The sequence below is a fragment of the Ostrinia nubilalis genome, chromosome 22 (genome assembly GCF_963855985.1).
Source record: "Ostrinia nubilalis chromosome 22, ilOstNubi1.1, whole genome shotgun sequence".
NCBI classification, from domain to species: Eukaryota; Metazoa; Arthropoda; class Insecta; order Lepidoptera; family Crambidae; genus Ostrinia; species Ostrinia nubilalis.
In genome coordinates, this window is record NC_087109.1 from 1,328,348 (window position 1) to 1,341,824 (window position 13,477).

A 13,477-nucleotide genomic window follows, 5' to 3' on the forward strand; every position below is an offset into this window, starting at 1 on the left:
TATACCAAGAAAGGGGCGTGTCAGGCTTAAAACTATTTGTCATAATGGCAATCAAGGATCGCATCTTTGTAACTTCTATTCCTTTGAAACAGAGTTCAATTTCGCAACAATTTTATGGGGCCAAAGAACTTATTTTGCCGTTTTTGGTAATTTGTCGCGGGCAACTTTATGGTACACATCCTGGTGAGGTCAGTGAACAGATTTAGATCGTTGCTGGTTATCTATGAAACCTTACTTATATTTTCACTATACAAAAGTTGTAAGCTTGTAGTTGTGCTAAGTTTTAGAACATGACAAAAGCATTAGTGCATAGACCTTTCATCATAAAAAAGAAATAGATGGTATATCTATTTCTACACACACATTCTTATGTATTAGTAAATGTGCATGTAGGTAGACAGTAGACACAAATTAATTTCATACAGTAGTGCTTTAAATGTTAAATTAATAAGAACACGTGTGGTGACTTTCGTAAAAAAAATCATTTGTAACCGGTTTACTTTGTTATCAGATTAGAAAATGAAAACCGTGTGAAAAAATACTAAATTTTTATTAACCTCTTCTGAACACCCTGTATTTTATCAAAATGGCGGCCATTATCTTGTATTATTCAGCTGTCTATCTTCAAAAGTCAACACTCAATAAAGATCAAGGAAGAAAGCTAATTATGTCCATTAAATATACACAGAGCATGACATCACCTCCCTAAAGGTCCGGCAAGGCGATCCGCTCGCCATATGGTGCTTGGCCTTACAGGCAGGGTTGCCGACTGTGATATGTCAAAGTCCCCAAACGCATTGTCGAAATTCCCCCAAATATGGGGAAAGGAAAATTTGACAAACTGTTAATACCACATTTAAATGATACAATAATTATTTATGAATATAAATTCCTGTTTTGAGCAATGAATTGCAAGGCAGGTATTTGACCGCAATCGTACTTGGTGTTAAATAAGATGCAGTCTAGGATGGTACATATTTGTCCAATAAGTGCCTATTCACTCTCCCTGCATTTTCCCCAAATTGTAGCTCTCGCCACACATTCCATAAGCTACACTTTCCCCGCAGTGTGGGGAATTCCCCACAGTGGCAACCCTGCTACAAGACCAGATTCCAGATTCGGCTGTGACATTGTCTGCCTCTCACTGTACTGTTGAAATTCATGAAGGCTAGGCAAGCTGATCTTCCCAAAGCGAGAAAAAGTTGGAGGTGGTTTGTGAACAAAGGATAAACGAGCTTTTTCAAGGCATTTAACGCTTTCGTAATCTTCTCAAAGACACCAGCAATCCTTCGATTCAGAAGTTCTGAGATCAATTACCATGACTCTTTAGGCAACCAGTGTGGAATAGCGTGGAAATGCAGCCAGTTTCCTCGATTCTTTGCCTCTCTTGCGAATAAATACTTAAAGTTGGTTTTCATTTCGTTGTTATTGAAATTTCAGTTTGTTTTTATTACTATTAGATTGCATTAAAGGCTTAAGATGTATAATTTTGGCTCCAGGATAGGTACGTAAGTTACTCATATTTTATGAAAGCTTTAGATTCCATGCTTCAAAAGATAGAGCAGTCACTTCAGTTCACTTGGTAGTTGGTACCTAGCAGATGTTAGCATTATAGCAGGGTTGTGACTCTACATACCGGTACAAAGATTTTTCTTAAAGAATTAAACTTCAACGATGATACTTAAACTTCTTAATCCTTAATCACAAAGTAAACTGATCGTCGCAAGCGCCGGGTGACGTCACGGTGTCACCACGACATTGACCTCAGGGCGTTGAACCACCCAATCGCGACTTTGATATATCGCTGGAGGATTTACATCGAATACAAAGAAATTGTATTTATTAGGATCGGGGTTTTGTCTCACTCGCACATGCCAAAATCTCTGGGCGAGCGAGCGAGATGGGTACTGATTATCGGAACCAGTTTACGAAGGTGCAGAATTTTTGTGGGTTTTGAACAATGGAATACAAAAAAAAAGCCTTTCAAGGACCTTTAAGTAAATACAATAAGAGTTAAATTTTATGCGTATACCAATTCTGATGGTCACAAAATGAGGAACTCTTGTGCTACGATGCTACGAGCTACGATTTGGGATACCAGCTTGGACGCGCGACACGATAATCTTATCAAGACATTTTATCGATTTTAGAAACGATAAGCTCATACATTTGTCGTCCAAAATCGATATACCTATTTCTATGATAAGATTTTATCGTGACGCGCATCCTAGCCTGGGCAACCATTCCAGTCTGCAAGTCCAGCAAGCCTTGCATTTTATCGTTCGTTTATGTGGCTCGCGTCTCTATGGTAAAGTTTTTTTTAATTTTGCTTGCAATAAACTACAGTCAATTGGAAAAACAAAGTGCATAATTAAGTTCGCCATTTATACGAGTATAAAGTTTAAGTGAAAAAAAAAATGCTTTGTTTTTGAGCCTCAAGCGACAAAAAGTTTGAGATATCGGAAACATTACTCAACGTAATGATCAAATTTAAATAAAAACATCGGCATCATTGTCCGAACCTATCAGTATGGGAAATCATTGAAGCAAGCCGTAGTTTTTACTGCAATTAACACTTTTTTCTTCGTGATTGAATTGTTTAGATCGTATCTTTGGTACAAATTCGTCGGCTGTTGTTTGTGACAAGGTCAACCGTTATTAATGAGAAACGGACATCCTAGTTATTTATTTCTGGTTTAACAATTCTGTGTTTTTTCTCTTCATAAATGATAATAAAGATGAATAAAATACTGACAATAACGAACCGACCGCAGTTTGCAATAGTTTCCAAATACGAATTTGCCTTAGTTAACTCAAACTCAACGTTTTCTGTTAAATCATTTTTACACGTCCCAACCCTACACTGCATCTGGAGTAGGTAATATATAAATATAGACCAGTGCTGAAAGGAGCAAAGAGGGAGGATACTGGCTGCATTTCCTCACTGGATAGCCTTCTTAGCCGCCTCTAGGTCTAGTGGTAAGACCACCTGCTTCAGACGCAGAGGTCCCGGGTTCGATTCCCAGTGGGAACGGATTTTTCTGTTCGGTTTGGTTGGTGGTAGGGCTTGTTCTAAGTCCGCCTGACTAGCTACCACCATCTTACCTAAGTCTGTCGCCATAACAACAATGTTAACAGCATTGTTGTGTTCCGGCAGTTAGAGGTAAGATAGCCAGTTCCTCTGTGGTTGAGAATTCCGGGTGAAGCTCGCTTCCACCTTCGGCCTGATCATCACTTACCATCAGGTGAGATACAAGGCCAAGAGCTTCCTCGTTGTGGATAAAAAAAGCCTCTTTGTGCAGCGAAAGAGCCATCATGGTAATCGAACTCAGAACTTCTAAATCGAGTTTGGTAATTATGTCTCTAATAAGGTCTAAGACACTCCCTAGTAACTACTCAGTCTTTATTTGGCAGTAGATAACTCTCCAGGTTTCTAACATAGGTACTGTAGATTATTAGAGACTCTCAAACTATAAAAATACTCGTACCAAAAATGCTCTACAGATATGGAAATTGTAATAAATCTGAAAACATAGGTCAACTCGGGGGCGGTTTGGCAGTTTTTATAGAACTTTGAGGTCATTCCTATTATAGGCACATTACACATTACTTAAATCTTACTGCGAATATTAAACAAATCGTAAAAAGTGTGCCAATGTCGCCATAGGCTTATATTGACATTGCCGCCCATATACTGCTCCCACATGATTTACCTCATCGAACGGTTTTGAAAAGGGGTCATGTTATGAATTAAAAATCGGACGTGTGACGGCTCATATCAAACTGAGAGCTAAAGTATGTCTTATTTCCGTAATTAAAGCGATAACCTACTTATTTTTTTTATTCATTAGGTCAATTGGTTAATGTGTTGTAAGATAAACATAAGAGCACAACATAACTTGAAGAATATTTCTTCTATAAAAAATAAAAACTTCAAAAATCCGACATTTGACGGCTCATGTCAAACTGAGAGTGTTCCATTTCAACATTTTTTTACATCGCTCACAAAACGCTCACAGATTAAAGAAATATCACAGATAACGCTAAATTTACCAACGTTGATGTCAAAAATAGCAAATAGTCCATACATGTAAAGGAACACGCCCAAATTGACAAAGAACCACAGACAAAAAATCTTATGAAATCTTGGTGACAAAACTCCCCAGCGGTCATCTACTACCAAAAATTTCTGGGAACTTTTGTCACCACCGGTATTCGAGCGGCTATAATTGAGTAAGATTATGGTATATTCTAGTTGGTAGCTGCTTTTATAATTCGTTTTTATGCCTCTTTATACTAGCTTGAGTTTTATAAAATCATTCAATATCATCAATTAAACATTATTAATTACATACCTATTCATACGGCTCATACCTACAAATACACCATTCGTAATAAGATCGTAACAATAAAAAGTAATTTGTATTAAGGGACCTTTACGTGCAATTAGATAAAACTTTATATTTTGAGGGAATGGGCTACTTATTTGGGAATTCTGGCTTGTAGTAATTGTCTACCTACTTATGGTCAACATTACAAAAAAGCTTTCCATGCTTTAAGCTCCCTGATACCAAAATAGTTTTAAAACTTGTCAAACACAAATCGTTAAAGACACCACATGTTACACTACAGTACGAATTTGATTTGCCATTGATTCATGGTATTTATATGGTACATTCCGTGCAAAGGTTATGGAATCCATGGCACCAGCCTGTTACTACATCGGCGGACGGTGCACTTTCACTAGCTGGCTCAAGAGATAAGCGAGAGTCTATTGTCCATAATGATGTAGGTTTTGTTTTCGTAGGATATGAAGGTTCTATTACAGTCTGGTCTGTGAGCACGTAGAATTTTGTCCAACGACCCCAAGCTACCCATCCTTATCACTCGCGAGTAATTATATTGCTGTCGCGACTGTGCGACGGGCGCCCGCAGTGAGTGTGCGAGCGCGACAGCAACATAATTACGCGCGAGCAATAAGGATGGGTAGCTTGGGGTCATTGGACAAAATTCTACGTGCTCACAAACCAGGCTTTAGTAATGCACACGTAAAGTTGTGGACTTTGGACATGAAGGTTCTAAGGTTATGCGCGTAAACATGGAGATTTTTAATCGACAATGAGGAAGCTCTTGACCTGCATCTCACCTGATGGAAAGTGATCATATCGAAGGTGGAAGCGAGCTTTACCCAGAATCCTCAATCGCAGAGAAACTGACTATCTTACCTCTAACTGCCGGAACACAGACACAGCACATTTAGGCTGGGTTGCACCATCATAATTTAACTTTGACAAATGTCAAAAATCTGTCAAACTCCATACAAAAAGCACCGGCTATCGTAAAAGTTACGGACAAAATTAGATGGTGCAACTCAGCCTTAATGTACGTATTTATGAAATGAAAGAAAGTTTACGATAAAAATATTTTTGGGGTTTGTAAGGGGAAAGACCGCTGGGATATTTGGGGCAATACTGGGTCAAAATGTTGACGCTATTATTAAGCAATTTATAGTGGTAGTCAAAAAATTTGACGTGGAATTTCGGTAATTTGTTGAAACTTTAATGACTATACACATAGTGTTGATACCCATTTTAGGTTATACTGCGCAGCTCTGAGATTCTTGCGCTGCTTTTTATTTCTTCTCAGCACTGGCCCATTTATTGTCCCGAAGCAGTGGTAGGGTTAATACTGGGACGTGTTAAAAGCCTATTTGCAAAAATAAATGAGTTTTATGAGTTTTAATGAAATAGGTAAAATAATACATAGGTTTTCTTCTAATCTTCAAAATGTTTTCACGAGCTGAAAATTGATTTCAGGAGATTATCACCTAAGGTTTTGACTTCATTTGTCTATGAGATAAGGTACATATATACTTATTTTGAGGAGAAAGATATAGGTAGTAAAATGGCAACGCTTGTCTCTTAAAAGCCTTTCATTTAGTCAAAATGCAACTAAAATTCAAATTTTATTACTTTAATTGTTTTATGAAACCTCAATTCGACTGTGCCTTGCATTTTCGTTTAATTCTGTGTACAACTGCAATAAAGTCCGAGCAGGTTTAATTTTCTCTAACAAAACGAAATGCTATGTCCAATTTTAGCGAATAGCTACCTTATAAATCACTGTTGCTTGACTTTCAAAGGCGATTGGCCGTAAAACTCTTATTAGGGTCGTATATTATGAAATATGGAATTTATTCCACAGTGGACCTAACAAGATCGTCATTTTAGCAAAAATATAAGACAAACAAAGAGTGGAACTTCCAGGATCTTCTGATAGATAGAGATTCTCTGTGGTCTCTGTGGTCTAGTGGTAAGACCACCTGCTTCAGACGCAGAGGTCCCGGGTTCGATTCTCAGTGGGGGCAGATTTTTCTGTTCGGTTTGGTTGGTGGTAGGACTGATAGGGCTTGTTCTAAGTCCGCCTGGCTAACTACCACCATCTTACCTAAGTCTGTCGCCATAACAACATTGTTGTGTTCCGGCAGTTAGAGGTAAGATAGCCAGTTCCTCCGTGGTTGAGGATTCCGGGTGAAGCTCGCTTGCACCTTAGGCCTGATCGTCACTTACCATCAGGTGAGATACAGGCCAAGAGCTTCCTCGTTGTGGATAAAAAAACTGAAGGTGGTGAGATTAGTCTAGTGTTTAACTCAGCCAGTGCCTGAGGTACCTATGGGAGCGGCACGGGAGGGTTTTGTCACGCACTGGTTGAGTTAAGCGCCAACCTTATAATTCTCACCCTTTAAAAGATCAGACCTTGAACAAAGTGCCTTCACTCTAATAACGTGAAACTAGTAATATTTGTAAGTAATAGGTGGTAATATTGTAGATTGTAAATTCACGCCCATATTCACAAACATTACTACGAGGTCTCACAATGCGCGTGGACGCACAGGGTGATCACAGAGCTCTATTACACACTGTGCGTTCGATTTGCTGCTGCACTTATGCAAATCGTTTGTGAATACGGGCGATAGACGGTTTTCTTTGCTACCAATAAATAAAATAAAGAGGTTTATTTTCCAAAGAGCTTGCAAATAATTAGTTGGAACTAGTAACTAAATACTTTTATTACTTCACTTATTTACACGTAAATAAAACATAAGTTACACATAATATAACATAACTTTACTTCACCCAACGAGCATTAAGATTTCGTCATACCTTTCGAAGCGTTTGACCGCCAATCAAATCGTTATAACACAGCTAAACACGTAGTCATTAATTTAAATTGTTCAATTGGAAACCGTTTATAACGCGGAAGGCACACAAACAAAGAATTCGTCATTCGATAGAGACCCGGACCAGCTCTCACCACCACCTTACAGTAAAAATTGAACAACCAGACCATAAGGTTTTAAACTTACGATACTCATTACAATAATAACAAATGGGTCGATAATTAAAATCTGTTCACAAAATGGTCTCGTAGTCGGCAATGATGGGGTATTTTATTTTTTTCAATGTAACTATGTATTTCAATGGCTTATTTAGCTATTCCATGAGATTGTACCTAATTATTTGTATATTTTTGTGTGTCAATCATGTTTCAGCGGCAGCTCTACAAAATTCACAATAACATCTTATCATCTTTCTATAACTTTAAATATACTCAGTTGGTTTTGGCTGTATCGACGCTGATCGATCAGTGACTCGAAAAAAAGCTATTTTTCATTATGTGTGAGGCTAGGATTTCCTAGGACTTGGTAATTTTTAACATATTTCATTAATTGGGAATGAACTTTCAACATTAGGTATTAATCTCAGGAAATCTTCAAAGTTACATGGCCATTATGGTTTTATACCTAGTTGCGTTTTTTAGGTGTTATCACGAACACGTCCAGTCTCTACATCTTTTCCCACAAGTGGTTTGCCTGTTCTCCTCAAGCTGTGCCCTTCTGACCTATAGCAAAAGGTCGTGCGCGTTGTGTATCATTGCATACTTTGACTACAGTTTTATGATTTTAGTGGCTCAAACGGTCGTAGGTTAGTGGGTTAATAATATAAATAAACACGCCAGGAATCGACACGTAGTAATAAAAGCGAAAAACAATACGAAATCCGGAGTTATTTACAAGGAATTAGCATTTGAGGCGCATTTATGATGTTTATGGTTTATATTCGAACGGTTGCAATCAATAAAATTATAATATTCAAAATAGAGAAGGCGTAAAGAGTAAATAAATAAATAAATAAAAAAAAATAAAAGGTATTTATTTCAGGCATAGCCCATAAAAGTGTTAGTAACAAAGGTCTTATAAACTATGGTAAAAAACTGTTTATTATATTTCTTGTTTCTTCATCTTAGACAGACATCAGCTAAACTCATAATTCAGAACAAGGCAGGTATTTCATTGCAATCACACCTGTGAGTGTGACTTTCTACATGAGTCTTGGATGGTACATTCTGTTCTGTAGGTGCCTATTCACTCTCACATAGTAATCGGGAAAGACAGCAGCAGGCAGTGCATTCCAGTCCCTAGTTGTTTGCATTATAAAAGAGTAAGCAAAACGCTAGTGAGAGCTGGTGGAATGTCGACAATCTATACTAATATTATAAATGCGAAAGTAACACTGTCTGTCTGTATCTCTTTCACGCCTAAACCACTGAACCGATTTTGATGAAATGTGGCATAGAGATAGTTTGAGTCCCGGGAAAGGACATAGGATAGTTTTTATCCCGGTTTTTGAAACAGACGCGCGCGATAAAGTTTTTCTGTGACAGACAAAATTACACGCGGGCGAAGCCGCGGGCGGAAAGCTAGTATATTATGTACATAGCTACGGTCATACAACCCGATCAAGCTAACCGCACCTCGCTGGAAAGCTACTCTCCAGATACCAGAGCGTCGATGTGACATCACGGCAGCCAGGGGCGCAGTTAACTCGACTCATATAGTTTTAGATCAATAAACTGTGTATAAACTTACCAAGGCAGGCGAATCCAGAGGGCCAGCAGTTCTCGACCTGGACTTCCTCAGATCGCTCTCGGCGTCTGAGGGTCTGGACTGGTGGTCGCTGTCTCTCTCTGAGGAGTTGTACCTCTTCTCCTGCCGGCGGTCCTTGTAGCGCCTCTCTTCTGTCTTTATGTCATACCTGTAAATGAAAGAACTCTAACATCATGGACTTTACATTAAAGACTTGATACAGTAGTTTTTTTCTATAGCTTATGAAGCTGGCTGGCTTACTAGCTGTTTGTAAAGAGTGATGTTAAAGGAGAAACTTCAGAAGAAGATTTCAAATTCAAACTCTTGATTAATATGTCGACCCTTTCCAGGGTAGGTACTTATACAACACACGTATTAAAAATAGCCTGCCCTATTACCACTTTGGGAGAACATTTCAGCTGGCTCTGAGCAGTAATGGATGAAACTATCATCTTTTTGTACAGTACAGCTCATCAGACTACACATTTCTTTAGCAAGATAGCCATTATAACTACACAACTATACTATACATAAGATCTGTAAGCTGTTGATATCCCTTATAAATAAAGATTCTATAGTTTTGAGTTTGATGTGCTATCGGCAGTACTACTAATTTGACATGAAGGGTTAATACATTTTTATTTTTATTTTATTTATTAGGACAACCAACCATACAAGAAAACAAATGTACACTGCCATAGAAACCAACCTGCCATCAAAGTCTGTCTCCCTGTACTTCCTTTCAGGGCTGTCCGAGCTCCTGTACTTATCCAGGTTTTCCCTGGAGCTCCTATACTTGTCCAGATCTTCCCTAGAGCTCCTGTACTTATCGAGATCTTCCCTGGAGTTTCTGAATCGTCGTTCATCAGCGTGACAGGTGTAGTCTATCTTCTTGACGACGATGTCGCTTGGTTCTGGGTCTGTGTATCTGAAAGTAAATAGTTTGTTATCAAGAGCGCGAATACGAGGCCGCTACCAACCGGGCGACGTGGAAGTCATTGGGGGAGTCCTAAGTTCAGCAGCGGACGTCCTGTGGCTGAAATGATGATGATAACGATGAGTGGAGCCAAATAGGTATTTACATTAAAAATGTTAAAGTCAGACAAACTACAATAAGAAACTATAAGGAATGGTCGACGAATGAATCTCAATCCTTCTTATTCTACATTTCATCAGTCTGCATGTTGATAATTGCAGTTTACAGAAAAATATTTGTCTAATAAGATCAAATCAAGTGACGCAGTGATGGTATGACGGAATAATAGATCTATTATACCCAACAGTACTGGGATTTACCTTCTGTATTCAGAGTCATCTCTAGCAAGATGTTCAGGGCTCTTGAGCACCCGGGTGCGAGGCTTCGGCTGGACCACATCCTTCTCTTTCTTGCTCTTCTTCGAAGAGTCGCGAGAGAACAGCTGTTTCACCTAATAAAGAAATCACAACCTTTTACACACTGTATTTTGAGACTAAAATCTTTTTTATCGTGTAAAAATCTTACCTTCTCGAGTCCAGAAAGTTTCTTTGTGGCTTTAGGAGGTTTCGCACTTATTTTGTCATCGTTTGGACTTTTCTCATATCTGTCGTGTTTAGGCTCGAAATGTGACCCATCGTCAGCACTCCTCTCCCTCCGAATGTACTCTTTCCCATAACCAGACTGTTCCCTGAAATCTTTAAACCTTGCCAGATATTCGCCGTTGGCGTATATCTGTTCGCTGGGATAGTTGTCTTCTGTGTGCCTCCTCTCACTCGCCAGAAACAGAGAAGTATTGTGGACATCGTCGTCACTCTGATGTCTTGTGTGTCTTCTATGGAGCTCCCTATTAGAATCCCTCCTGAAATCGTTCTCGATTCCAGAATCGACTAAGCGATTGTCAACATCGTATCGACGGGGCGATCTGTCATCTCGGTAGTATTCTCGGCTGTCGCCAGAATCATGTCGTCGTATTCCATAGTCTTCTTTATAGTATCGGTCTTTGTTCTTTACACGGCGTAAAGAATTATGGTAAGTTTCAGCGTTTTTGGCTTCATATCGAATGTTGGCATAATCGTCCTCTCTTTCCTGAGCTATCTCAGGATTAGACGCGTAATGCCCCTTTCTCTTACCAAACCAGTCGTCTCTGCCCTTATACTTTTGACCGGTCTGTATTACGTCATGACTAGAATTGAGATTCTTCTTCACTTTGTATTTCTTTTCCTTGTACTCATCAGGCGTAAGTACGGGCTTACCAGAATTGAACTCTAGACTTGGTGGTTCATATTCAGGCTCAGGAGGAAACACCTTTTTTTCTTCCCTCAACCGAGCTTCAGGCTCCAAGCTGTCTAAAAACTCACGTCTATTCAGTTCTCCTCTAGGAACTTTCTGGTATGTTCTAGTTTCAGTGTTGTATTTGACTTTATTATTGTCTGATTCATACTTGTTGTAATCCTCAGTGACACTGCTTTCAGCAAAACCATCTCTCTCTAATGTATGACGGTAATATCTAGCTGTCTCATCTACATATTTTTCTGTCGCTTGTCTGCGTTTTTCTGCTTCATAAATGGGGTCCGTTTCGGCTAAGTACCTTGAAATAGGCTCTGCAGTCACCAATCTTTCCCGTTCTATTTTCCGAGCATTTAGTTTCGATTCCAAAAGCTGACGTCTATGACTCAGTTCGTTGAAATCGAAGTCTAGTTTATTGTTTTCAGTTTCATAGTGCTTTTTCATTGTATCCATTCCGTCCCCTCTTCCCCGGAAAGTATCAATGTAATCATGTGTTTTATTATTCTCACCAGGATATTCATTGGCGTATGTAGGTTCAAAGTCATCGAAGCTTGTAAGTTTATACTCGCGGAATCTAGGCCTTATGGGTGAGTCAGTTATTTTGTAACCTTCTATACTATTGTAGTTCTCATTACCGTTAGTCTTGTTATTGTAATTGAAGCGGGTGTTAGAATGTTTGTGTCTTTCATCGTAGCCCTCGTCTTCGTCTGAATGGTTCCCATATTTCTCTCTTGAAGGTGAATACGTTTTATGTACGGTTTGTTTGCCAAGACGACTAGAAGTATTATCGCCATAGTCTCTAACCACTTGGGCGTAGACAACTCCTTTATCAGTCATCTTGTTTACTGGAGAAGGCACTCGGTCCGGACTCGTTGTACGTACAAATAAATTAGGATCAGGACTTACACTAGGCTTGATGTAAGAGAATGGTTGATTGGAATTAGTACCGTTTGGTGGAGATATCAAGTGAGTTTTTGGCGGTGGCGACGATTGGTCTTCTTTCAAGATTCTCACTAAATGATCTACAGTGTGACCCCTTGTTAGCGGTGGCTTATCAGGAGGTAATTGGCTGCTATGGATCATTTCTTTATCACCATAAACGTTTTCTTCGATTTTTCTTATACTCTCCTTGATTTTATCTTTTACTTCTGCTGGCTTTGTATTTTTAGTTTTGTGTGAATCTATTTCATCTACTAAAAGTGTTTTCTTAACCTCAGTTTTTCGTTTAGGAGTTTCAGTAATAGGTGGCGATTTCTCTTTGTCCTTTTCTAAAGATTTTCCTCGTTTAGTCCTGGCAGGAGGTTTCGGCTCTTGTTTCTCAGGTGTTTTGTATCTAGGAGGTTTTTCTACTGGATTAACTTTCCTACCTTCGCTGCTGGATTTTGGATCATCACTTTTATTACTGTCTTTTTGAGATAACTTTTGTTTCTGAAATACTTCCAAAGGAGGAGTTTTCTTGAAATAATCTTCACGGGGTGAGCTCTCGATTATTGGAGATAACTGTGACTTTTTGTTGCGCAAAGATTTTAAGAACTCTTCAGACTCACTGCCAGATCTTTTTCGAATAGGTTTGACCTGGGTATTCAGGTTTGTGTTTGATTTTAAATCTGAGACGTCACTTTTGCTTCTTTTTACAACAACAATCGGTTTCGTTGTAACTTTAACGGGGGCATCTGGGCTTTTGGTTCTTTGAGCGCGTCTAAAAAGTGTTGAAAGTGATGTTCTTTCTTTCCTCTTCTTTGAACTTACATCACTAGTGGATCTGCCTAGATTGGTTTTTATCGGATTGTCAGTGTTATCGTCGCTGTTTCTTCTGCCTGACCTATCTTCTTTGAACTTTCTTCTGTGTGGTAGAGAGAAGAACTTCTCAGGAGGATGGTCGGCTGTGCAGGTGACGCTTGAAGCTTGTGCTATCACTTTGTTTGCTTCTTCTATCAGTTCCTTCTCTGAGAGGTGTGTGAATGGTTCTTTTCTTACTGGTGGCTCGGATGAGGTGCCCCGCGTTTCACGCGGTTTACCGGTTTTACCTGAAATAGGAATATAGTTTTCATTTCCATTGCAATTAAATATTTATCAGCCGAATACTGGAACTAGGATATCGCAAAAGACAATGCCGGAAATTGGCGTCTTTTTTTTTTCGCGCGGCCATCGACCAAACTTTGTTTTTTGATTACAAAATAGTGTAACAAACCAAACTTACTATGACATGTATACCTCTAAACTCAGTCTGAACTGAGTTACGAGCATTACAAGTTTGATGATTTTCATACTAGATTTGCTTTTTGCGC

At 39.0% G+C, this 13,477-nt stretch overlaps 1 protein-coding gene across 1 annotated transcript in view; it reads right to left on the reverse strand.

The window, feature by feature from the left end:
- The window catches only part of LOC135083012 (uncharacterized), an 89,034-nt gene that overhangs the window by 8,062 nt on the left and 67,495 nt on the right, over positions 1-13,477 (reverse strand). The window contains exons 4-7 of the mRNA XM_063977775.1: positions 10,428-13,216; positions 10,223-10,353; positions 9,636-9,854; positions 8,930-9,095 (exon numbers count right to left, since the gene is read on the reverse strand). Coding sequence (XP_063833845.1) covers positions 8,930-9,095; positions 9,636-9,854; positions 10,223-10,353; positions 10,428-13,216 — 3,305 coding nt within the window. The remainder of the gene's footprint in view (positions 1-8,929; positions 9,096-9,635; positions 9,855-10,222; positions 10,354-10,427; positions 13,217-13,477) is intronic.